The sequence below is a fragment of the Protomyctophum bolini genome, assembly GCF_963924005.1.
Source record: "Protomyctophum bolini genome assembly, chromosome: 9".
NCBI lineage: Eukaryota > Metazoa > Chordata > Actinopteri > Myctophiformes > Myctophidae > Protomyctophum > Protomyctophum bolini.
Window position 1 is genome coordinate 34167622 of NC_137870.1, and position 27530 is coordinate 34195151.

The following is a 27530-nucleotide window of genomic DNA, read 5'->3' on the forward strand; positions in this document are numbered from 1 at the left end:
ACACAGACTGTGAAGCACGTTGCCTCGGGAGAACCAAAAGATAACTAAACGAATTCGTTCCACCGAGATATTAAAGTTCGAAGGAACGGTAAAGTATATTAAAAACAACAACAACTAAAAGGATCGCTGCTCCAACGTCTGGTGAAAATCATTTAAACTGAGAGAAGCATCCGATACACTTGCGAGGATGCACTTGTTGTCTGCCAGCTGCGTTGGTGCCCTCATCATCGCTGTTATCTGCCAAGGTAGGCTTTGTCTTCATAACCATTCTGAATCATATTTGTTTTGTTTTAATTGTGTGTACTTTTGTGCAAAAATATAACGGTTTTGCTGCAAAATAATACATTTATGAAACTTAATTGCGTGCCACTCTGTAACCGCATGTTCATTTATTTAGAGCATTTTGTTTTAGTTTTTTTGTATAGAAAAACAATCAATATGGTACGAAACCGCTCATGGGTGTGTATCTCGTTAATTAGCTTGTAGTAACGGTACGAGACGAGAGGAGTTATATAGCCTAATTATACCATTTCCCACTATAAAAAACGCAAGAGGAGTTTGAACATTCACAACGAGTGTTTATAAATCGATTATTTAACACGAGATAAAATATGTTACTCGTGCCACCTGTCTGTCTCTAGCCCCCAGAGAGAAGACAGGTTCCTTTCGATAGTCATCACACGTGCAGCGTGCTATATGCTGTGATTCTGTGCGGTGCTTCTTTTCTGACTTTAAATGGAGCACAGATTAAGAGGGAACTGGGAGAGATTCAGTTGAGGGTTTCAGCTTCCATTTGGAATATAAGACCTTAGCCTGAGGTATAGGCCTACTTTGTATAGTGTTTAGCTGTGTTTAGTAGGCCTAATAGCTGTTTTTCCCAGTAATATATAGCCTATCAGACCTCTAATGGCTCTCTAGTTTGTATATATGATTTGTGACTTGAAAATAGGTCTGTGGTGATTTCTAATCATTGGTATTTAAATATAATGTATTTTGCATGGATTGTGCATTGCTGTTTCAGTCACGAAAACATTATTTTCAGGCCAATGTATAAGAGTATCCTACCTATGCTACTTAGCTCGACCAGAGCTGCGCTGGAGTTCACCACTCCCATTAGAATGCTCTTATTTATTTTAGAGCATCACTTGTCCCCTGACTGACACCTCATTATATGACAGTGGTGCCTGTCATTGTAAATGAACACAGTGCCTGCCACACCTGTCACTCAAGCTCAGACATTGTAATAGGAAACAAGAATGTCATTTTTACGAGTTTTAAGGTGCTGTTATGCTGGAGTGTTGTCCTGTGAGATGGTAAAAATTCAGTAGGATAATGAGGACAGATTTTACGGCCTTATCTACAACACCAGCACACGAGTAGGCTATTCAGGGTGTGCTTGCTTACAAAAGAGATGGCCAGTTACAGTCACCAGCCCTCATATTTGAGTCACCATTGCTTATCTAATTAAGTTGCTGAAAACAATAAAACAAACATGATGGTTTTTTTAATTCAATTGAATAGTGCTGTCTTGTGTGGTTTATTGGTGGAGATTCACAATTTAAGCTGTATCACATGGTTAAAAAAAGAAGAAGATGCCTTTTATCTCATTCTCTAAAAAGCAACAGCTCCTCAGGCTTTAAACACTGAAGACTGACCCTTGGGCAAGCCTGATAGTATTGAAAAACCAGGCCTTGGCTGAAAGGCTTTGAGAACAAATAGTCTGGAAAGATGCATCTGGTTTTTGTTCCCTCCTTACTCCCCTCCCCCACCATCACCCCTCCTGAATAGACAGCACTCAGTGTCACAGCTGGTATTTCCCGTCAAGTGAGCGGGGCTCTCTCCTTTTGCTAATGGATTAAACTGGCCTCCGTGCTCTGATGAGGGCAGGGTCACCCCGTTTCACCTGAGATAGATTGAGCATCCCTTCTTTTCATCTGTAACTAGCTCCTGTCCAGGCTTGAAACGTGGTTGTTGTAATAATAATGCACAGGATGGAAGGGCTTATTTGTATGCTTGGTTTGCATGTGGGATTTGTACGATGGTGTGTGCCTGCGCATGCCATGTCTTGTCTTGTTTGTAGTCATGCTTCTCTTGATGTTTGAAAGATGTTTGTGGTTTTCGTGACACAACAAAAAAAGTGTTTTTTTTTACTTTGAAAGTATTGTATCTCCGCATGAAATATAGCCGCATCCCAATGCAAAGCACGAAATGCTGCATCCGTGTTTGGGGCTGTCAAGTAGATTCTACCTCATGAAAACAGAACAAAATGTCTGTATTTTCAGTTGTTAGCAGACAAGCAGCCTATTCTTGTTCTAGGTAATTCAGATGCTTTTAATAAATGGCCAGGTACAATTTAAAAAATCTGTGAAATATCTGTAAACACACAGAAGTGAGTATGAAGGTCAATATGTCACGTTCATTATAGATTATGTTATCATACACCCAAGTCTATATGGTGATTGATTAGATTGTATTGTATTTTGATTCTAAGTCTTATTTTTGGGTCTTTTAGGGTCCCTTCTTATTATCAACAAGGATAACACCCATACAAACTGGAAATAATTGCACTTTACTTTGCCTAAACACTTTTGACAAAGGCCAGGGACAACAACATTCCACCAAGTTCAGTGTCAGTGACTGATTATATTATTGAATTATATATTGAATGTTGATTAGGTTGATCAGCTGATTAGGACAGAGAGTGAGCTTTAGGTGAATGAGCCCACATTTTGTGTGCTGTTCAAGGCTTAATCAGACTGATGTCAGTTAAGCTAAATCTTTAACTTTATATAGACTTCAAGACTTGATATAAAACATTAAACTATAACAGTAAAAGTGTCTGTGGTAGAAAATATGAGTTTGATTTATATCTGCCCCACAAAATGGCAAAAATAAATCAACAAACTAATCTGGTATGCAGATACTTATTGGCTTTGTACTTGAGTTCTTATCTCCAGTATTTACACTGTCATGCCATGTATTTACATTGTAATATCTGACTGGGGAAAAAACTCAAAAAATAGCCTAGCCTAACTGGGCCAATCTCTGAATGAACAAATGGTACAAATCAACATAGTGCTGGTTGAGCAATATAACAGGCTAGATTTAGAAAGAGCCTACTCTAGACTGAGGTTATAGACTGCTTCTTATTAGGTATTCCATGCCTTTACCCCTGGGGTTAGGATTTATGGTGTCACATGGGGTAATGGTCCCAGCATGAGACAGGAACAGGTGGATATAGTGGTGCCTTTCTTGGGCCTTGTGATGGGGGCCGGTGTTAATGATTCCTATCTGTTTTCAGTTATTAGCAGACAAGAAGTCTGTTCTTGTTCTATGCAATTAAGATAAGTGCTGCTAGAAGGGACATGATATATTCAACCTTTTCATAGCGCTTTTTTACACAATATTGCTATTACCACGAGTCACGGGTAAGAGCGACAATGTCTTCCTCCTTAAATGATAACACAATAAATCATCCAAGATTAATTAACCATGGTCTAATATCACTATCACTGGATTACTTTAATGAATAATAATAAATAAATGTGGGAGAATATAATTGATTAAAACTATCAGTGTAATTGCAGCAATTAAACACCCTAAATTTCACTTGCATTTAAGTAGGCTAAGGCTGGGAGATAGCTAGGCTACATATGTCTTTATAATCACGACTAGAATTGCCTGTTCTATCATTACAATTTTCATTCATGTTAAGATATGCATGCTGGTATGTCTTTCTGCTCATTTGAAATGACTTTCTCTTCCGCATTGTTTGTTTCCCTTCCATCCTCTTATTCAAATACAGCATCTTTGCAATGCCATGCAAAATAAGGCTTTGTCATCCAAAGGGTGGACCCCCAAAAAGTTGCAATGTATCAACGAAGTGAAAGGCATGACAGCAGGGTAGAGTTGGCCGTGCCCTATGCAGTAGCAATCCCTTTTTTATGCGGAAATTCCCCCATTGAAATTCATGAACATATCCTTAGTTTTGGTGAAATCGGTCAACCCTTGTATTTGGGACAACAGTGAGGTTGTTTCTCTCTTTTGTCATTAATACAACCCCTGGCTTTCACTGGGTTCCTGGGGACTGTATTGTGAAGCAAGTTCTTTTTAAACAAATGCCTTTAGATAGTGATTTCTTCATTCTGCTCTTCTCTTTGTCATGAATATGGAGGAGCATGCACCCCTAGGAGAGGGCATAATATATCCACTGCTTGTCCTCACACTTAACATGCGCAACCCTATACAGTAGCAGAAGTGTCTCTCCCATGTGAAAAACTAACAGTCACACCTCAATCTTTGTTAGATTTTTTTCAATTGTAGTAGTCGTTAGTCTGCTTTAATTAATAGTGTGACAGCAAGCCATTAATTGTGGTAGCAATATGACCCCTGGGTCTTCTATTCCAGTGGAAACATGCTTTGTGACACATGCGCATGAAAGCAAAAAGAGAAGAGGGATGCTTAAGTTGGTCTTTGTTCTTATGAGTCATAGTAATGAATTTCTTTTTTCATTACAATGAGCCATCTATTTGAAAAGAGACAATACAGTAATGGGGTCCCATCACTGGGAGCCCATATTACCCCATGGGAGCCTCAGTGGCAAGGTCTCTTTCTGACCCATAAAAAGGTCAATTGTCACACCCATAAAATTTAAGCCTACACTCCCCATAAAGCCATTATTTCTACCTATTTACAAGAGCAGAATAGGATTGGCTTGCTATTGTGTCAGCCCCCTTTTTGTTTTACTTGGCTTTATATTTTATGGTAGACTGTTGAATTGACATGGCTTTTGTTCAAAAGGTGAGAAATTCAAACCTTATGAAACGATATGCAATTTCTTCATTCCATTGATTCCTGAATGGACCTCTGTTAGGCCAAAGGGTGTTTGACTGGAATCTCTATTCACTGAAACCCTGTTTTGCAATGCTTCCGTCATCAGTCTTCTTTCTGTAGCCGTTTGCCTTCAGGGCTCAACAGAACAGTTTTGTGTCTGCATTTGACCTCAGTATCCTCTGGTCATTTTAAAAGCTGCTTCTTTGTGTTCTACTGATGCCCCCTCATCCATCCTTTGGACAATGCAGCAGGCTGCGCTCAGTGGTGCCTGAAGCCATCTATGATTCCTTGCTTCGACTGTTGAACTTGTTGGAGGAAACACAAGTTCTCATTCAGAGAGTGCTTGACCAACTTTCATAAGGCACACTCAATCTTATACATTTTTGCTGTTATGTAATACTCAGGTCTATTTGCTCTTATGTCTTACAGTAAGAGTAAAATGCCTGCCAATTTCTTGAAGTTAAAGTTGTAAAGCATGTTCATAGATGGACAATCTTTGGCCGAATTGGTTTGGGAGGTGGTGGTTTAGGATCTAACCGTGAAGCGTTCTGAGAGGTTCAAAAGTTACTTCTGAGGAAACAGGTGCCTTGTCTCATACCTCAGAGACCTTCTGATGTTTTGGAAAGAGGTAGATTTATTACCTTGATTTAAAGGTGTCCCTAGATTGTGCCCGTTGCATTTTCACAGAGGCCATGAACCCAGAGACTGGAATGTACAGTATGATAATAACAGGTTAAAGAAGACTTTTGCCATTCTTTGAAGCTGTTCTGAATTTTTCTTACTAAATGATATACTTCATACAAAACAGTTGTCCTTTTGAGCTCAAAACATTGTCACGTTACATCTCAGAGCAGCTAGGTCGTGGGGCAATAGAGCATTATAATGAAAAGGGTATCTTTGAAAAACAAAGAAGAGCTCCCGCACACTGTCAGACACGTTTGCCAAAAGTCCATCCATGTATGATTGTAAATACGGTATATGACCGTGAAGTGTGAACACATAATATACTCCTTTCAGCTCACATTATGATATCTGATGAGTGATATATCTTACTTTCACAATCTATCTATTTTATTTGATTAAACACAATGTATATTAAATATAGCCTACTATAAGTTATATTATATTATATAAATTTACCATAACAATACTTTTATAGTGATATTGTTTTGTTATTTTCTGCAGTGAAAGCTTGAATGGAAAATAATTTCACACATTATTTTACACCTGTACTGTAAACTGTAAAAGCCCTGGCTGAAATGTCATTTTCCCTCCATTTTTTAAGCAGAATCTCTTGGCATCATCAGATAATGGAGTGGTAATAAAACAGAGAGCAGGAATGCCATTTTATAGTAGACTCATAAACACATTCTGCTACCTGGGCACTCGTAACATAAATGTTGGTATTATCTTTTTTAATGCAAGCCTAGTGTATAGATGTGTGTGTTATATGCGCCAACCATTTTCCATTATCCATTATTAGATTATTCAGTTTTCACTACTCATTTGTATCACACAACAAATAGCCTGTCTATATAATTTCTTAAGTGATTGTGATATAATTGAACTCACTGCAAGAAATGTCACAGAGAAATGTAAGATTGGTTTTGTCTCTGTGGGGGGTAAAATTAATGGTGGTAACGTTATGGCATTTCCAGGCATTTTCTTAGGACTTTTCTGGTGCTTGAGGGCAGGCTCAAGCATGTTCACCTATAAACCCAGCGGGCAACACACAAATGCTAATGGCTTCTCCAGTAATCTTTTTCAGCTATCAGACATCACTCAGTGTATTGCTTATTGTGTGTTTTTTTTAATTATTTTAAATATATATATTTCTATTTACAGACACTACTCAGCCACACGCACGTACGTGCACACACGTGCCCACGCACACACACACACACACACACACGCACGCACGCACGCACGCACGCACGCACGCACGCACGCACGCACGCACGCACGCACGCACGCACGCACGCACGCACGCACACACACACACACACACACACACACACACACACACACACACACACACACACACACACACACACACACACACACACACACTATTATGTCATGCATTTATTGTATTGTATCAGCAGTTATGAAATAGATCATTCCTGCATTGAAAGTGTCAAGTGATGACAACAGTGTCAGCACATTTCTTTAGAAGTTACTCTGAAAAGTTTGCTGACTGTCTGGTAATGATGAAGGCGGTATTCTGCACAGAATGTTCCGGTGGAACATTTTGGTCCCAAGATCACTATGGCCTGTATCCAATTTGGCAGTATAAAAAAGCTTTTTCTGATACATATATTCATGCAAGCTCTTTCTTTACACAAATTCATCTTTCAAAATCTTAAACAATGCCTGTGGTGAGAGACGGAGTTCAGGTTAGTTAAAGTTAGAAAAAGGGGGAAAAAGTTCACAGGTCGTATTCAATAATATGAAGTTATGCAGAATATGTTGTTTATGCAAGAGTCGACATACATCATTATTTGTGTTTGGCCTTGATTTATTAACAACAACAATCACAGCCTCTTGATAATACAAACCACGGTATGTTAGCCTTATTGGAATGGGAGAACCAAGGCCTATCCTGTCTCACAGTGAAGGGGTTAGAAGGTCAGCCTTGATATGACTGCACAAGCAGCACAACAACAAACTGATCTCTTTGCAGCACAACTAATGTGAAAACATCAGTGCAAGACTATATGGTAATTACTGGAGATGGAAGCAATGTAAGCCATCTGTTGGACAAATGAGGATTTGTCCATATTTGTCTAGGGCGGCATACATTATTTAGACAGTAAAGAGTAAAGTAAAGTTGTCCGCACCGATGAGTATGCCATTATTCATTTGGATTGGGAAAATATTAGTCAGCTTCAGTTCATACACCATTTAATGAAGCACTTTCAGATCGATAGCAGGATGCTGTTTTGTTTACCCACAGAAAAAAAATGATGAGACTCAGACCACTAATTTCTCTCTCCACATTGTTGGTCACGATTGCAGGCTGCTTGCCCATTATGTACTAAAGGCTCAATTTACCCTAAACAGAGTCGTGTGTTATGGCAAGTTTGATTGGTATCTGTCTGCAACCACAATATAACTATACAGATGGTAAATACAAGTGGGCCCTCTGGGACCTACGGAATGCAATGTTCAAAGCTTTTGTTTTGTGGGAGTTTAACGTGGGGGTAGGGATAACAATGCAGGGCGCATCTACAGGGAGGGAATGCCTCAAGTTGTGACCCAGAGGCAGATCTTCAGGTACTTCAAACCAAGGGTTGAAGTTGTAAATAGCGAAATCAAATCATTAGGCATCAGCTCGGCAGTTTTAAAGCACAATTCTGTGTGTGCGTGGGTGCGTGGGTGCGTGCATGCGTGCTTACGTACGTACGTACGTACGTGCGTACGTGTGTGCGTGTGTGTGTGTTGTACATTTCTCTCCTTGGATCCGGCATGCTTTGAAGGCCCTCGTAAAAACCTGAACTGAATGGGAAAACAATCATCAATGGGAGGACACCGACTGACCTCAGAAATTGTTCAATTTCTGCTTTGCTTGCATATTTGGCGGCTCCTTGGATAAGGGAGGACAGGTAGTTTTATGGGTAAAGACAAACGGACACCTCCTTGTCTGATGCAATTCCTTTTGGAGAGACATGTCGAAAAGAGTAATGCTTTGATGTCAAGAATGTATTGTATACTTCAGGGACATTCTGAAGCTGTTTCACAATTCTGATGAACAGGCACAAATATATTGGTGGCATGTAGATTAGACACTTAAATGTCTAAATAAATTGGCATAGGGCAGGGCCTCATTTCATAGGCCCTGCCTGCCTGCCTGCCTGCCTGTCTGTCTGTCTGTCTGCCTGCCTGCCTGCCTGCCTGCCTGCCTGCCTGCCTGCCTGCCTGCCTGCCTGCCTGCCTGCCTGCCTGCCTGCCTGCCTGTCTGCCTGTTACTAGCATATCTCGAGCAATTATGAACAGATTTGCACCAAACCTGTTGGAGATGTTCGCCCTGGGTGAAACAAGAGATTATTAACTGCCAATTGTCCGAAGGGGGGAGTGGCAGTGGGCAGACAAACCTTAATTTGAATACATTGACTTACAGTAAATGTGTTAAGAGCACAGGTTGTACATTTATACATAAGTTCAAACTAGATCATTTTCACCAGCCAAGCTCTAACAATCAATGTTTAGGAATCATTCAGGTACTATATTTATAACAAGAAAAATACCTGACATCCCAGGTGTAAATGAAACTATATGAAACAAAAATGTAACCTACTGTTGAACTTCAGAATCTCCAGAATATTGGAAACTGGAACAGAGACTGCAGGATGGTATTTATAGAATACAAGCTGTCATTCATGGGAACCCCGCCTGCATTTGTCCTCAAATATATTCTTGAGTAGTCTCCAACAGAGTTGTAGTATAAACACACTCAAGTGTAAACTGCTAGTGTAAAAAAAAAAGTAAAAAAAACATATAAATATATTTCATTTAAAAGTCCAGATAGGCTACTGTACATTTTTTTATTCCACCATGAGACTTACAGCAGAAAATAACCTTTTTGGTTCTGTCTCAATCTTAAGTAAAGGCAATGGCATGAACTCCAGTTGTATTACATGTGTGTTATTTACACCAATTAGGTTAATTTGTAATCACTGTGGAATCAATGCAAAGCTTTGCCACTTTCAATAGGCAGGAATTATTCACCCAGTACGGTGTCGCCAACCCCCCTAGTACTTTTTTGTATGTTTTAATAGTAATAAAAAACAATAATTATGGGGCTAAATTAAGTATAGGCTAAGTATGTCCTATTGAAATGGTCCATGGTCAAGACAACATTAGGCTTGCATAGCCTTTACTACCCTTTAGGCTATCTGTTGAGTTTCGCGAAAGAACATTTAATTGCTTCCTGTACAATACTGTGCATAACCCACATAGACCACTGTGTGAGGTAATCCAGGCTCTTACGGAGGCAGCAGGCAGGGTGAAGTCACTGCCAAAGCCAGGAGCTTTGAATTTGATTAGGAGTTAATGGACCAATAGGGAGCAGTATGGCCGTGCTTTGTTAATGGCCTAATGTTAGGCTTAATGGCAGGCCATTAATGGGAGATGCTGGTGGATATCATTGCTGTTGGAAGAAACCTTGTATCTCATATTTTTACAGTTTTAATGTTTTTTTAAATTCTTTCATAAATGAATGCCCCATTCTGTACTTTGTTGTGTGACCGTGTCGTGCAAAAGTAGCAAACAATTACAATCTACAAGCTCTCAATGCGTCGCAATGTGAGTCTAGTGAAAAACTAAGAAAAATGCTGCACACTCATAGCCACGATGCTGAAAGTTTATTAACTGAAACCAACGTTTCGACCTGTAAGGTCTTCTTCAGGGAATCAAGTGAGTCTTGTGACCTGCTATTTTCACTATTTTTGAAACATCTGAATATTTTTGTTGTTTTGGACATACATGGTTTCTGCTGGACAGCGGCGATATATATGCTCAGGACTGTATGTTCTCTCCAAAACTTGCTTACAGGCATTTCTTAACCACTCCTCCCCTAGGGTCGCCTGGCCTACGCCCCTCAAATACATAATTCACAACATAATGGACGTGATTTCTGAGTGCACTTATAGCCACTATCCCTCCAGAAGGCTGCTGTCTGTAAAAGCAGTTGGTTGCCGTACCCTTACATCGGCTGAAGCAATTTATGACATTTTAAGAGGTTTTCAGGGAAGTAATTTGTTTGAATGTATAGAAGAGCAGATTTGAAAGACTAATGATCATGCCACAAGATCAATTTCAGGCTAACCTTATGACCAGTCAATTTAGAGTTACCATTACTGTCCTCATAATATATGCATCATCTCTTCCTGACTGCTAATGACATTTGCATAACAAACTCACCTTCTAATATTTTCCACCATGTCCACTTTAAAGTGGACACATTGTGGTGTCAGTGTCAGCAGCAAGTGCATAATGCAAAGAAAGACAGTAGAATATCATTTATTAAAATAAATTGCTTGGCCATTAAAATCTTATCTTAATGAGATATTAAATATATTAGTAAAATTACTGCATCTTTGTACTGCTCTTTGTTATTTCAGAGCTTCGGTGTTGTTGAGAGCAGTTAATAGCAAATGTTGTTTATTTTGTTCTTAAGTTCTATCATTGAACTGTGAGTGTGTGCATGGCTTTCTCGGCAGAAAGCGGTAGAATGAATTACAAACAAACTGCACAGACTGCGCTGTGTTGTTTTCTTCATCAAGAAATGTTCTTGGATTCTGGACCCTGCGGAAGGTTTATGTCTATACTTTTCTGCAGTCAGACAGGTGTAAAACAGTAGGTGAAATTAGTTTTTGAATTGAGTGAAACAAAGCCGTTGAAGACAGTGTAGTGGTACACTCATATCTCTGATTCAACTGTGTTGACATTTGACATACCAATGTTTAATACCAAACTTGCAAATTGGCTTCACTGTTCATTCAGACACCTAATTCGTCCAAGTGTGCCCTTTGTATCAGTTTGAATCCCCCTGAGACAAAACCATTTAACGGTCTCGTCGCTCTGTCCTTGTTGAGTCCTGCTCTTCTTTGTTTCCTGGAGTCTCGCACATCCCCTGAAAGAGCGGTAGAAACAGAAATCTAATCCTAAATCTACAAGCCTGAACAGGTATAGAAGCCTCTTCAGGACATGTCTTACATCAAGGAACACTGAGCCACTATTTCCGCCATGAGGCCACAATGGAAGTCTGACAGGTGGGACTGCAGGCTATGTTTTAAATACTGCTGTCGTCTGGAGGAGTGGCTGTGGGAGCCATTAAAGTTTATATTTGCGGATGTGTTTGGCTGTGTTTTACCACTTTACCATTCCTGTAAAATATAAAAATGAAGAAAAAGAGGAAAGGGGAATTCATATTGAATATTGATTTGAATTCAGAGCTCAGGGTGGGTTTTCATTATGGGAAGAAAAATAACTTGAGTGTGTTAATAATATACCACATGAAGACTCTTTTCTAATTTGACATCATGGAAAAGAGGAAGAGCCATAATTATATTCACTTAAAAATATGGTTTCAACACTATAGTTAGCTTTCACTCTTTTAGCTTTCATCCCCAACAGACCAATTAACCAAACCCGTGGCTCAGAGTAGTTTTAGAAAAAGTAAGTTTAAGCCTATGTTTTCCTGCCCATTTGGGTTGTCTTTGCTCTGGAGTGTTTAATTATTGACTTAGCTGCACTGACAAAGTCCACACAGCTGGGGCACAATTCCAACCGCAGAGAAATTTGCCTACATCTCCAATTCAGATGTGATTTTTTTGTGCACATGAACAAGTTCAGTCCATGGCTACCATTTCTACTGGCATAATGGAGTGTGATCATATTACTGCATGTTCTCATTGTTATTATTATTTTATGTCGCGAGACTTCGCGAGCTCCATGCAAGTGGATGAATCTCGCGAAGTCTCGCGATATCTGTGGCATGCCAGCAGCTGACCAGATCAAGTACATATTATAATAATCACAACGTCCGGATCAATTTTACATAGAGACCTGTCAGAGGCCTGACAGAGACCTCCCTTAAGAAGGTAGTGCACGCACATCCATGGGCCAGGTGCAAGACAAGCAAATATATCGAAAAGAAGAATAGTGTGCACACTGGTGATCATTTCGATCTTATTCGATCTTCATCAAGACATATTTCATCATCTCTGAGTTTCTTGTCATGCTACTATCCGATTTAAAGTGAAAACTGACCAAAAGATAAATAAATGAGCACCATTAATAATAATAAACTACTGTGTTAATGAATGTGCTGTACCTAATACTTTATTTATATGGAACTGTAGAATATGAAGTCATGGGGAGTGAAGCTGGCATAGAAATAAATTATACTCAGATCTGTCATATGCATATTGGCAGGTGGGGACTGCATTCAGCGAGAAATGAAGAGCAGAAATTATCAGCTAAGACATGGTGCTCCCATGGATGGATTGCAGAACAGAAAGACTCCTGTCTGAAACGGATGTTGTAATTATGCTCTCAGTTATCCATCAATGAGATGATTATAGGCCCTCCCAAGAGAGAAAGACAGATAGACATAGTTAGGTATAGGCACAGAGACAGAATCATAGACAGGCAATCGGCCAGAGACACAGAGAGATAGACAGGCAATCAGCCAGAGACACAAAGAGATAGACAGGCAATCAGCCAGAGACACAAAGATATAGACAGGCAATCAGCCAGAGAGACAGAGAGATAGACAGGCAATCAGCCAGAGAGACAGAGAGACATAGACAGGCAATCGGACAGAGAGACACAGAAAATCAGCCAGAGAGCCAGAGAGACATAGACAGTCAATCACCCAAGAGACACAGACAGATCCCAAGAGACAGAGACAGATAGACAGACACACAGAGAAATGGAGAGACATAGACAGGCAACGGCGATGATAGACAGGAGAAATGTGTCTAAGCCTTGCCCTTGATTGTGACCACGGCCTTTTACCTTTTCAACCCATAAGTTAATAACCACCAATTTTCATGAAAAGCCCTTCCATTCCAACCCAGTCTAATGAAATTCTGCCAGACACATATTTTGCTAACAGACAAGCGGAATTGGGTGAAATAACCTCCACCCAACTCCATTGTCGGACTAGCAGTTCCAAACACCCCAGTTCTCAACAACAACTTGTATTGAAATGGAAATATGGTCTCAAATGTCAAGCAGTGTGAGTTATAGGCTTATGCACATTGCCATGGCAATATCTTAAATTAACACCATTAAAACTTACAAATTGTATTAGCTTGTGTCTCTAGTTTCTATGCTAATCAAGCCTCTCGCCTATCTGCACCTGGCTGGACCCTTCACCAATCTTTTGCATATGAACTGACCAAAGAATTCTGCCAAAGCAAAGGAACCTAACTGAAATGTATTTATGCAGACATATTTCCTAAATCTCAACATACCTAGGAGGAGGATATTTACTTATAGCTATTTGACAATGTACTTCAAGTACATTGTCAAATAGCTATAAGTAAATATCCAGTGATCCCAAGATTGTAAATCTCTCCACACAGCTCAGTCACGTGAGATGGCAGTTTACAGATCTTGTTCATCAATACACAAATAGAATTTGGAAGGTCAAGCAAAATGTCATATAGAGTTACGTTTTTTTTATGTACTATAATGTTTACCTCACACCTCTGGGCATTCTGAAGCTAGGGTATTTGCACTACATTATTTGTATTATCTTATTTCTTGTATCATGGGGATTTAGGTCCACCATGTATTGCACAGACTTTACTTTTATATTTAATCATGGAAATGGGTGTGTTGCACAGAGACAGGAGAGAGAAAGAGAACACAGATGATTTCCCTTGTGGGCTTTGGAGCTGTTTTCTCCCATCCCTCCTTGGGGATACAAGGTACCTTAATCAGGAACATGAAGTGATCTTCTTTGGTGCTTTAGCCTTTCCCACTCTCCTATTAAGTAATGCCACAGATAGAAAGCTGGAAGCAGTACAAGCTCATTTTGCATGTGTGTGTACTACTTAGCTGTGTGCCAATGTGTTGTGAGCTTGTAGATCTGCTATATTTCATTTGTTGTCTTTTCTTATCTTGCTCAACATCCTCATGTAATCATTGGTTCTCAATTTGATATAGCCTACGATAGACCAGAGAGAGCACTATACAAAATGAAAGAGCCCTGCCTCACTGCTCAGTCTCCTGTGTACCAATCAGGTCTGAAGTATTCTCATTTGTCTGTAGAGGACATTTTAAGTAAAAAATTAAGTGACAGTAAAGTCAGAAGTTGTCAAAAGTATGGTTAGGTGATATCAAGCCATCTATACTGATATTACAGAAAACAATAGCAAAAGAAAGTTGTGCACTTCCATTTAAACAAGATTTATATTTATGGTACAGGCACACAGAGCAGATAAATGAACCTCTCATCTTCTGCTCACTCTAATAACCTCATGACAGCCATTTTAATGCTGATGAACTATCATGAAGAGAGAGTATACAAGCGCTCAAACTTTATTCTTTCCTGCCATGATCCCCCCCCCCCCCCTCTCTACTTCTCTTTCTTGTATTTCTTGGGGAAAAAATGACACGATGGGAACTATGCACAAAAACATTCTATATTGTCACTATAGAAGCATTATAGGTTGCTGCCGTTGGTTTGAGTGGTTTGTATTACTTAGACTACTTCAGGTTTGAATACAAAGAGACCAATTTAGTGTCCTGTGCTTCTCTGCAAGCCTTTATTTGCTGTTTTGTTAAATATATTATAACCATAATTTATGGATTACACAGTCGGACTGCTGATGAGCTTTGCTTGGATAGGACCATAGTTATGTTACTTTGCAGTAGCTTAATCCAGGTGTTCTCAACCTTTCTGGCTGAGGACCTGTAAATGCTTTGGCCATGTCTCGAGTCCCTGACCAGGGGCTTCTTGAAAAGTGACAGTTTGCGGTCTTCTATTTATTCTTTAACGTCAGGCTATTGCCTGGCCGCACTCACACATTAGCTCGCAGCATGTGTCCGCCCCATACACACCCATTAATCTCCCCCCTATCCCCCTCCCTTGAATGGGTGTGTATTGGGCATGCTGCACACAAATGTGTGGCCTCAGACATGTACACGAGCGCATTCTGTGCAAAAGTCAGTGTCAAACGTGTATTTTTGAGTCAGAGGGTTGTCATGGCTATGAAAATTTGGTTTTAATTTATCTTTTTTCCTCTCACTTTCAGTGACCAGTTTGGAAACTGTCATCGGCGAATATGGGGAAACACTTGAGGTGCTATGCAACAATGGAGCTGCAAATCCAACTGGCCTTTTGATCACTAAATGGAAATACGTAAGTTATTAATTTATTCATTAATTTATTTGGGGCGAGACAGGTGGTAACTGATACAGTACACCTTGCGATACCTTGTCTGAAACATACAGTCTCTATCTCTACAATAGAAAATGCAACGGTTCTTACTCATTAACCTATATTTTAGACTTGAATTTGCCACTATACTTTTACAGTTTTTAGAACTTAGCCGGCAGAAGAGTAACAAAATGTACAAACTTGATTATTCTACAGGACAAAGGAGAGGGTGTTTCAGGTGACCTAATCGTCAAGCCACAAGACCAGAATGCCTCAGTCATCGCCACTGACAGCTACAAAAGCCGTGTGAACTTGTCCGGAAACTCCAGTCTACTCATCTCTGAAGTCACCCTCAATGACCAGAAGACTTTCACCTGCATGCTGGTTTCTGGAGTAATGTTAGACATCAGAGAATATCCTGTTTCTGTGCAGATCCGCAGTGAGTAAACAGAACATTAACACATTCTATATTAATTTCTACTCTTAATTTAATTGTCTCCACCAGGCCGAAGGCATGGGGAGAGAGTATTTTTTGCACTCCGTCCGTGTGTGAGTCTGTGTGTGTCCATCCGTCTGTTACCAGCTAATCTCCGGCACTGTTAACCCGGTCGATGCCAAATTTTGCACACACACTCCCTGGATGCCAACGATAAACCTCTGCCCCAAATGTTCCAGAACGGCCTGGTGGAGAATAGTTGATGATATGCATGAATCAGTATAAATAATGAATAGGATGTTACCGGCAGTTTCCCGGCAGTTGCTGCGTGAAGCGGTGACCACTAGATGGAGCGACAGTGGAGTGACATAATCCCCCGGCACATGCCGCCCCTCCCCCCGGCAGCGCCGCGGCTGTTACCGGAAGTTTACCGGCAGTTTACCGGCAGTTGCGGCAGCGGAGCTCCCCCCGGCAGTGACTCATGCCGTTGTCGGCTTAGGCACTCGCTGCTTCTGGTGTATCTATGTAAAGCGCTTTGAATAAAAGCACTATATAAATGCACCATTTATTGATACTATTTAAAATTTGTATTGCAGAGGCTCCATCCAAGCTGGTGATTGCTGACAAAGCTGAAGAACTAGAGATTGGCAAACTAGTTAAGGTAAGATAATGATATAATTGCTTATACCTACATTATTCTAAGCAGGAAACCATCAGGGGAAAAGCACAATCATTGGAGTTAAGGCTTCACGAGGCGGAATGATGACTTCTTTGATGTGATGCTCATGAATTAGTTAACAGCAGTATCATCCCACCCCCCCATGCACCCCCCCCCCCCCCCCACCCCACCCGACCCCACCTACGCACACACACACACACACACACACACACACACACACACACACACACACACACACACACACACACACACACACTCTCTCTCTAATTAACAGACCCAAAGGAGAGGAGATGCTTTAGTAATGTTTTAGGCATTTCATGGTCTATTGCTTAGGAAAGGAGAGTCCTCGAATTCTATTAATGAACTGAAAGACCTCATTTGGACAGCTGTTTGATTGATTAAAAGGATTAATAGATTTATGCTAAAGTTATTCTTTTAAAGCAGCTCTGGCGGGTAGCTTAGTCAGTAGAGCGACTACTGGCCATCACCAACTCAGTATGAGTAGCGCAGCTTGCACCTCAGCAATCCATCTCCCAGTGGTCCCAGCGCATTGAAAAAGAGAACCGCATTCTTGGCCGATCAATTAACCCATTCTGACCTGAGATCAGATTCTAAAAATGTCTTCTATATCAGTCGCTCTTCGATTTTTCAAAAATAGCAGACCTACAAGCTTTTTAAATAGCTAAAGCATAACGTAATGCTAACACCAAAATGGGTTCCCACCCAAAATGGGTTAAGCCACTCTGACAGTCTGACCTTACGTAAACGTAGGTATTTTCCATTTTTTCACCATTGTTTTTCTTCTCATTACCTATTCTGCAGTTGGGGCAGTGCCGTGCAGAAGATGCCTATCCAGCTGTCAACATTACATGGTTTAAAAACAAGCTACCTCTGGTGGCTGATGGCAAAGGTGTGTATTTCAACCTTATTTATCACTGTAAAGAACATCTGAGCGAGGTATAACAAATTGGCATTTGACAAGTTTTTGCAGAAATAATATTGTGCTGTTCCAGGCAGACTGTGCTAGGCTTCAGCTATGGATTTCAGTTCCCTCAGTCTGCAGTCAATATGTCGTTCTCATTATATCATTGCTCAATAGAATCGTTACACCTACAGTATGTGTCTGTCCTGTCAAAAGTAGACCAATCACAGCTCATGCAGCAACGTGCACTCGACTCCGGCCATGAAAGCTTGAACAGTCTGGGAAATATCTGCCAAAGTCAAAGTGAAACTCTTTGACTGGACCATCGTTATTAGACTCTACAATGCCATATGTATTAATGAGTGCTGTTTGCTTTCGCTTTAGCAATCATAATCAATGATTCAGTGCAAGTGGACCCCGAAACTGGCCTGTCAACAACTTCCTCCACACTACAGTACACTGCGGAGAAGGCAGACACAGATGCCCAGTTCACCTGTGTTACCCTGCTCTCTGTGGGAAAAGAGAAAGTCTCTGCTCCAGCGACATTTACCGTCACCTGTAAGTACACAAGTTCTATCCCAACGTCTAAACCCTGGTGTTAATTGATTGAACAGTTTACAAAGAAGAGTGTACAAATGGAGTCTGAATTCAGTCAACACTATGGATTTTACTGTCTAATGACTGCTCTCTGCTGTCCCTCCACAGATCCCACCGAACACATTAGTCTCCAGGTAATGTCTGAAGGGCCTGTTACAGAGGGAGACAACGTGACCCTGAAGTGCATGGCAGATGGAAACCCAGCTCCTACCAGCTTTAACTTTCACATCAAGGTAAGAGAAAATGCAACTGGATTCTTCATCTAAAGCTCATGCAGTGCAACAATACACCTCTAAAACGGTAACAACATTGGTTCTCTGTTAATGAAAGCTAAGCTATACTGTATGTGTGATGGCTGAAATATTACACTCTGACTTCAAAGGGAGAGTTGGTGAAAGTGGAGAATTCAAACACCTACACCTTGACCGACGTCACTCGTGATGCCACTGGTGAATACAAGTGTGCTCTTACTGCCGATGCTAAGATTGAAGCCTCAGAGAACATCACAGTCAACTGTAAGTAGTACTGAGTGTTGTTTATTACGTGAATCAAAGATTGTACTAAAACTTTATTCTTTACTAGTCTTATACTCGTTGCCATACATTATTTCTTTTTTTAGTTAGAGTATAGTTAGTTGAATTTTGGTAAAGCAGTGTTAACAGTGAAACTGTGGTTCAGTTGTGCTTGGGTGATGATGTATTGGACCGGGAGTTGTGATTTATACTGCAGTAGTGCTGTAAATGTTTTCCGCAAGGTTCTTAAACAGTCTTTTAATGATGCTGTACTCTCTTTTAGACCTAGAAATGAATTTAAGCCCCTCTGGGAAGATTCTGAAGAGAGCTGGTGAGACCTTGGCTGTGAGCCTGCATATTGATGCATCTGAAGTAGCAACGGTGTCCTGGACAAAGGTAAGACTCCTATGTGTAAATCAAAGCACATATGCAAGTCATAAAGTGTGACAAAGTGTCCCGATATTGGAAAATAATCCTGGCGTTCACTATTCTATTCACTGAAAAGAAAGAGAGTCTGTTGTTTACGTTTCTTTATACTTTCATGATTGAGGAAAGCAGTAAACAAAAGCTCTGTTGTTAGGTTACTACTTTCTAGTCTAGTCCAACAAATGGTTGCTACAGGTTGTTTACTGTTGCATATAATTGAATATTTCAGGAGTATTGATTTAATATTTACTAGTAACCAATATTAACAGACATCCACTATCCAAGTATTTTTGGTGGCCATTGTATTAATATACGGTATATGTACAGTATATTTGTGGGTCTAATCTGTTGAAAGTTCTAATTTTTGCATTTTTTTAATTTCATTAGGATAACATTAAGCTTGATGGGGAACCCAAATTTGACAAAGTGGCCTATTCTAACTCTGGTCTCTATGAGTGTGAAGTGAGGATCGGAGCTATCAGCCAAAAAGGATCTTTTGAGCTTGTTGTCGAAGGTAAGGAATGAGATGCTCCCTAGTCATCTTTGTCAGTACTCCAACCACCCTTGACCTTGGGAGGATGCAAAGCTTTTCATACATAAAGTAATAACCTACTAGTCCACAGTCATTCATTCATTCATTCATTCATTCGTTCGTTCGTTCATTCATTCATTCATTCATTCATTCATTCATTCATTCATTCATTCATTCATTCGTTCATTCGTTCGTTCGTTCGTTTGTTTGTTTGTATATTGTTGTTTGTTAATGTTGTTCAGCTGCTCATTTCAAATCAGGAATTTATTTATATTTTTCATAAAGTTGTATAGAAGTTGAATTGTAATTTGAATCAAGCTTCAGTCTGATGTAGCGTACTGTTGCTCAAGTGGCATGTCTGTCTTAATTCTTGCAGGTGGTGCCGTTATCAGACAGTTGTACAAGCACTTTGGGGAAGATAAGCAGCATAAGGTCCTTTCCTGTGAAGCTGAGGGCTCCCCAAAGCCTGTTGTTACCTGGAGCATCAATGGAACATCGGTAAGCAACCTATGACAAAGGTTTCCAACTCTATTGGTCATAGTTATGTTTTCTTTTTTCCATTACATTTTTGTAGGAAGAACACATTTTAGTGAAATCCAATGCCACAGTACCCACATTATTCAGCTTTAGATGCTGTTACTATTTATATTAACAGATCAAATTAAAAGCCAAGTTGTTTACAATGCAGACACATCATCTTCTATTTAGAAGTAGAAATGTTGTTTGCAATTTTCCTTTGTCTACAGTTTTTTCCACTGGCCTTCATCACAAAGGGATACACTCCCCTGAGCCACACTGTGAATCCACACTATCCCCTAGTGGGGTGTTGTGGAATAACATTGTATACTACTACCCTGCTTATAAGGGACGATATTTAAATACTAGTCATATACATTTATAGAAATTACTTTGTAAGGTTATGTGGACAAAGCTGCTAGATGTACACTGTACAGCCAGTACTCAAATTATAATATTGGCCTATAAATGAACATTTGAATGACATTGTATAAACGTGGTTGTGGAAGATATTATAATTTCAAGAACATGCCAGGACTCTAGCTCAACTGAACAAATCAAATATTCCAACCTGTGCTTTTCTTTCACCATTTTTAGGCTGATGAGACCCCTTTCATCAATGGGAAGATTACACATACACTCAATGTGGTGCCTACTGCCAATCTCACCGTCTCTTGTTATGTGTACAATGAGCATGGACAAGACTCTAAGGACATAAAGGTGTCAGCCTGTAAGTACAGTGTGGTAGTATGGACCGAAGATCACTGCATCCGTCTGCATGATGTCTTGATAAAACAGTAATATTTTGACATTTTAAAATTGAATCATGGAATCTTCCTCATATGTTTCCTGCATGCGATCATTTCATCTTCTTTATCTTTATCTTTATATCGGGATGCTGGGCTCTATCCTTTCCTTCTTTGAATCACATTCTTTATGTGCATGCAGGAACAGTCTATAATTTAGTGTAGAGATTCTCATATAGCTTGAAGGTAAACAGTTGTCTGACCAACAACTTTGTCTCTTTGGATGGACGTTAATGTTATTTCATATCTGATTTCAGTATTTGAGGAGGTGAGAATGGATAAACAAGGTAAGTTGTAGTGGTCTTCTTACTTGTATGAAAAGGGGCGTAAAGGAGATGTTAGAATTCACTTAGAACCCCACTTAGAATAGCCTATCACCACAGTGACATTTTACTTTGAACAGTTTGGTATAGGTACTACAGCAGTTGTTTATACATTGCTTTGAAGTATGGAATTACTATACAGCACAGTAGAGTAAGGGGAGTTGAGCTACCAGCATCCTGACAAAATATCTACTATATGTTGTCCATATTCCCACTGACAATTAATGAAATAATATATCCTGAGAGATATTTGTTATTAACCACTTAACCCTTTATATTTTGTTCGAAGTCAAATATCGATCTAAAACCTCACAACGCGCCACACCATGACAAGTTGTGAGCTTATAGATCGGCTATTTTTGAATGTTTTCTTCCAAATGTTTGCCCGTTATTACATGCCCAGAATCGGAACACTTTGTGGTTAAAGATATAAAGGACATTGACAGCACTAGTATGCCCATTCATTCATGCATTTATTTATTTATGCATATTATTGTTTCTATTCATTTCCCATGATAAATCTCCATTGGAAGGGTTGGGGTATGATGCTGAAAACTCTCTGATGTTTCTGACATATTGTGTTACAGACCAACCGGATGACAGTGACCAAACCAAGGTGGTGGTTGGAGTTGTTGTCGGCCTTCTCGTTGCCACTGTGATTGTGGGCCTGGCATACTGGGTTTACACGAAGAAATACAAGTAAGAATCCAAATGAATCAATTCACAAATACATTTGTTTCATTAAGTATACAGTATAACAAGTTTTCAGCGTTGGATACATCTGTGTGAACATAAAGGGCCCGATTCACTAAGGAAATTTACACCCAGGTGTAAAGTGACTAAAGGAGGGTGTGTTTTCCATAAGCAAAAACCAACGTGCAATTCACGGAGGGATACGTATGTCCCTGATATGTGTATATGTGTATTTTACTTATGGCAGTTGTCGTAAAATTACATGCGCATTATTGTTCAAGTTCATTTGCATTGTTACACGCCCCATTTCATGCCATGAGTCAACAGGAAATATCTAATGTCAGGTGAAAAACATCATCATAACCTGGCATCAAAACACACAGATCTCCAAGATTACAATACGGTGCTCCGCGATGCACCGCATGAACTTGTATATCAGATTATTTTGGCAAGCGAGTCCCTCTCGCAATGGATGAAATGACGGAACATTATAAAGTATAGACTACTCTCACGTATAATGAGAAAGAAGTTAATTTATATAGAGCTAAACCTCATGACCAAAGGCTAATAAAACTTGGAATGGACATTATATAAGCCCAATTGCTACTAAACAATCGCAAACTTACCGTAGCCGAGGTAAAAGGATGATGCTGGAATATCCGATCGTTTTGATCAGAGCTTTATTGATTACTGAGGTGATTCTGTCCTTTGGATACTCATCATCCACTGTCCTACTAGCCTACATCGAGTAATGGACATGGCATGATTTCGAACAAAAAGAAAAAGAAAGGGCCGTAATAATCCATAACAGAGCTTTATTGATTACTGAGGGGGAAATATTTTGGATTAATCACGTTCCTGTCAGAAAAGATAGATTTCATCCACCGTTTCCTCATGAAATGTTAGGACTTATGTGGCATTCATGTGATCAATATACAGTAGCCTACACTATTATACATTAATAGCATGACACAATGGGGGTGCATCTGCCCAGTGTCTGCGAGGCAGCAACATAAGGCATGATAGTCGGAGGAGAGCTGGCTTAAAACTTTGGCTGAGTTGGCCGACACTGAGCGACCTAATAATTCAATAATGCAGGCTGTGGGGGTACTGTATATAAATGTCCTCGAAGTGACTCTTTCAACAAGCTGACCAGAACTGGGACGATTAATTGATCTTAATACATAACACATATACGCAAGCTTTGATCCCTGGAAAGTCACCCTGTGGAACTGACGTGAGATTGAGCGGACCGTGTGCCCAAATTCACAGCCCCCAAAAAATTACGAATCCCACACCTAACGTAGGAATGGTCGGAAATGCCGGTATGCCCAAAATATGAGTGTAAATTGCTTAGTGAATATGGCCCAAAGTGATGGATTTCCATCAAGAGAACTTAAACATTTTCACATCCAAAAATGTAACTTATGTGATTTGTTCTTTAAAAAAAAGGCAAGGAACCTGGAAGACTAATGAGAAGGAAGATGGATCATCTGAGGAGGGGAAGAAGCTGGAGGAGGTGGAGGTGGAGGTGGAGAAAGTGGAGGTGGAGGTGGAGAACAGCCAAAAAGCCGAGCAGGTGTAAAGTACCAGGAGTCAGCCAATAGGAATGTGAAAGGTACTGTCGAACACTAGTTCTCAAACCTTTTCTTGTCAAGGACCCCCAAATTGATTTGTATTTGGCTGCGGACCCCCATTTGAAAATGCTTTGTGCCAGGGAGGAAAGCCTGTTATTCCTTCTAAAACTAGCCGTGTGATTTGGTTTTGAAAAAAGGAGAAAAAAATAATAATTGTGGTTAAATTTTGGTGTGACCGTGCCCTTAAATTGTTTTTCAAAACAATATTCCTAAGATGTTTTCTTTTTTCTTTCCCCTACAGTGAACAATTGGAAACAAGAAGCTTTTGCACACTCCTGTGCAGCTCTGTTGAAAATGGGCATACGTTATGAATGGAGATGATTTAGATTTGGATTCAGGGACAATTTTCGCACCCAACACCACATCCAAAAGGTCCCCCTTTCTGAAAAATGAAGGGATATGTGATATACATAACTTGTCTGCACTACTGATACATACCAACATGCTTGTTATAAAATATGGTTTCACATTTGCTTGAAGGAATGTGGGAAAATGAAAAAGAAATGCAAGTTTTCTTTTTACTTTTTTACTTTTGTTTCTCCCGTTGCTGCTAGTAGAATTGCTACTGGACCAGTTGCCTTTGCTGTAAGGATGTATGGCTTCCATTGGCCTACATGTATATCTGTCTGTAACCCATAGTGCAGTAGGGTTTTTTGTTTGTTTTTTGTTTCATATCCCTCACAATTGTTACATTTTAGTAATGTGTTACTTCTTGTTGGTTATTCATATGTCACATTACCACCTATACCTTAAAAGTCATCACTGTTTTCGGCTGCGTTTTGCCTATCCATGAGATGTTGAAATTGAGATGGAATTTGTGAAAGAGCTAAGGGTATACACTCTTTAGTTGTAGAGGGTCATATGATTTACGGGTTTTCAGGCATGTGTCCCCTGGCCTTATAGGAAGTAGGAGATGTGCCCCAGAAATTCTTTGGATGTTTATATGATTTTATGTTTGTTCGTACATCATCGTATCAGGATCGATTTTACAGGTACTGAATTCACTGTGTGTCACATCATGTAGCTTTGATATAGCCATTACTGTAAATGACAGGTATATTCTCAAAAGATAATACTAATAATAATAAAATAAAGCATAACAAACCATTTTTGTAGCATTAAGAAATGTTTATTATTATATCTGTTTCATGGATTGACTGTATGTTATTGTCAGCCAACACTGAGTCCAGTGATTGAAGATGAAGCTTGATAGGTTAAGAAGTTCATTTGAAAATAGATTTGCAATATAGACAGGTTCACGTATTCTTTTGAAAATCTACCTGTTAACTACAGTACCAGTAAATGTTTCAGTTTGCAATGTGATCTATGGTTTATGTTTTCTTTGTGTACAATCAGATGTTAAATACTCAGCTGGACACTTCACAATTTTGGTAAAGGGTTATCCGTGAGCATTTATGAAATCTCAAAAGCCTATATCACACCTGGATGTAATTGTAAACAATGTGACTTTATTTTTGTCTTGCTATTTATACTGTTCAATATTATAAATAAACTGTCAAACAATGTATTAGGTTAAAACAATTGGTAACAATTACTGACTTTATAGAAACAAGTTTCGGAGTCATTTGTAGGCTTGGAAATCAACCAGCTTCTGGTTGATTTCCAATTCAATGTGTGATATCTTTAGATTGACAAGCTGACGTTTATTCCCTACATTGTATAAACTAATTAAATTGGAAGTATGACCAAAGAGTGAATATTACCATGCAAGTATTGTAAATATCTGGCATTTGTTTTTGTACTTTTGTTTAAAATAAAGTGTACATTTCAGAACATTATGTCAACAGAATGTTTTTCAGTCGTGAAACTGTGATATTTCCTTCTTTATTTTATTTTTTGATTCACACAAGTCTTAAGGTACTGTCATGAGCTCATTGTCATTGACAGACATGGCATGGGGAGGATTATAGTTGCATATGTTATGCCCTCTGAAGCCATGAATGGTTTGTTTACATCCTTTTATTTTTTCCAAGAATTAAACCAAACTAGAATGTGCAATTATTTCAACAATAAATAATGAGTGCTGTATCTGATGGATTTGCACAAATGCACGAGTAATTTATTTGTGTAATGTAATGCAGGTGTGGGAAACTTTGATGATGGAGAGGGCCATTATTGTGCCACACTCACTCCAGAGGGCCACATTGCATATTACTGTCGTAGCAAATATAGACGATCTACAAGTGTAAAACGCATTGCCATGTTTTGAGCTTGTATAGATCGACAAAAAAAATCTACAAACTCAAAACACGTCGCACTACGCCGCATTTTGAGCTTGTAGATAAGCTATTTTTGCTATATTTGAATTCAAATCCTGAATGGTTTTTTTTGTTGCTATTTTTGAGTAAATTACTTTATTTTATTTCAAATGCCTTTCAAATGCCTTTGGTTATGTTAACTTTATGAACTAAATACAAATACATTGGACAAATTGGAAAAATACTAACATTTTAATACTACTAGCTATACTAATATTGACTAATATTGGCGAGTCATGTTTGCATGTTTAGAATTGTAACAGCTGAAATCAATAATATATCATATTCTGATAGCCAACAGGGCCAAATTAAGTGAAGGTGGGGGCCTGCATGTGGCCCCTGCGGGCGGCGGCCCAGGTTGCCCATGTATATTGTTTTGTGCATTTCAAAAAATATTGATCTATCTAGATTACTGCAAATACATGGCTAGTATGTAAGCTTTCATAACCGGGGGAATTACATTACACACTGGGGGCAGCGCTGGCCTAAAGGTTACATATATGGGGGCTTCCCGGTTCGATCTCCCGGACCGGCAAGGAAAATACGGGTGGAGAAGTGACTCACCAAACAAAATAATAATTATAATAATAATTATTATTATTATTACCATTATTACCATTATTATTATTATAAAAGCCAGAGAAGCCTAGCTGTGACATTGATTTATTCAAATCATTTCTTGTTAGATGCTTGTCAGTGGACCAAGCCTGGGGACTTTTTTCAATCAATGCTGTTAAAAGTGATAAATGAAATGCCATACCACAAAACAAAACAAAACAAAAAAACAATTCATTTTTACTTTCAAGGTAATAAAGGTATGAACCCTGGATAAATGCTGACATTGTAAGAGCCATTACAATTCCAGAAATGCCACTTTCACAAAGTGGTGAAAAAATAAGATTGAGCTGGCTTTTAAGAAATTCAAACCCATTATAAATAAGGGCTAATAAAGAAGGCACAGGCTATGATAAAAGAATATCAGAGAACAGGTCAAACTCACAACATGAAAGTGTCTGAAACAGACACTTTCATGTTGTGAAATAAGCATACTTGTAAGCACAAAATGTAGATAATTTCCTAAATATGTTGTAGTAAACACCATAGCAAACAAGCTACAGTATAGTAGATATTTGATGCTTTTTCCTTTCCCGTTATGTCTGAGGAAAAACTCAATTCCAGAACTCACCTCCTCTGTACTCTGAGTTTAAATGGCTCAGAGTAGATGAGAGTGACCCAAATCAAGATGTGCATGCATGCATAGGATTTTGAGTAATTTAGCTCCATATGTAGCCTAATTATTTCAGATTTAAGAGGAACATTGGACAATTGTGCATTCACGATCCCATCAACTGTAGTAGGAATGGGTTACCTGTAGACCTTAAAGGACCACTTCACCACTTTTCAACCTATAATGTGGGCAGTTTAGAAACCGTCTTCCAGTG

The 27530-nt window shown here is 39.4% G+C and overlaps 1 protein-coding gene across 2 annotated transcripts; it reads left to right on the plus strand.

The window, feature by feature from the left end:
* LOC308321171 (CD166 antigen homolog A-like) lies at window positions 1-25822 on the plus strand. Of its 2 annotated transcripts, XM_080772009.1 has the most exons (16): window positions 1-245; window positions 15606-15712; window positions 15947-16169; window positions 16763-16827; window positions 17668-17755; window positions 18152-18325; window positions 18473-18597; window positions 18747-18879; window positions 19160-19272; window positions 19690-19816; window positions 20211-20332; window positions 20948-21080; window positions 21414-21443; window positions 22067-22178; window positions 23625-23790; window positions 24051-25822. In XM_080772009.1, the coding sequence occupies exons 1-15, from the start codon at window positions 188-190 to the stop codon at window positions 23755-23757; spliced, it is 1743 nt and encodes a 580-aa protein (XP_080628135.1). In that variant the 5' UTR covers window positions 1-187; the 3' UTR covers window positions 23758-23790; window positions 24051-25822. The 2 variants fall into 2 exon arrangements, with proteins under 2 accessions (XP_080628135.1, XP_080628136.1); XM_080772010.1 differs by lacking the exon at window positions 21414-21443.
* The last annotated feature ends 1708 nt before the right edge of the window (window positions 25823-27530 follow it).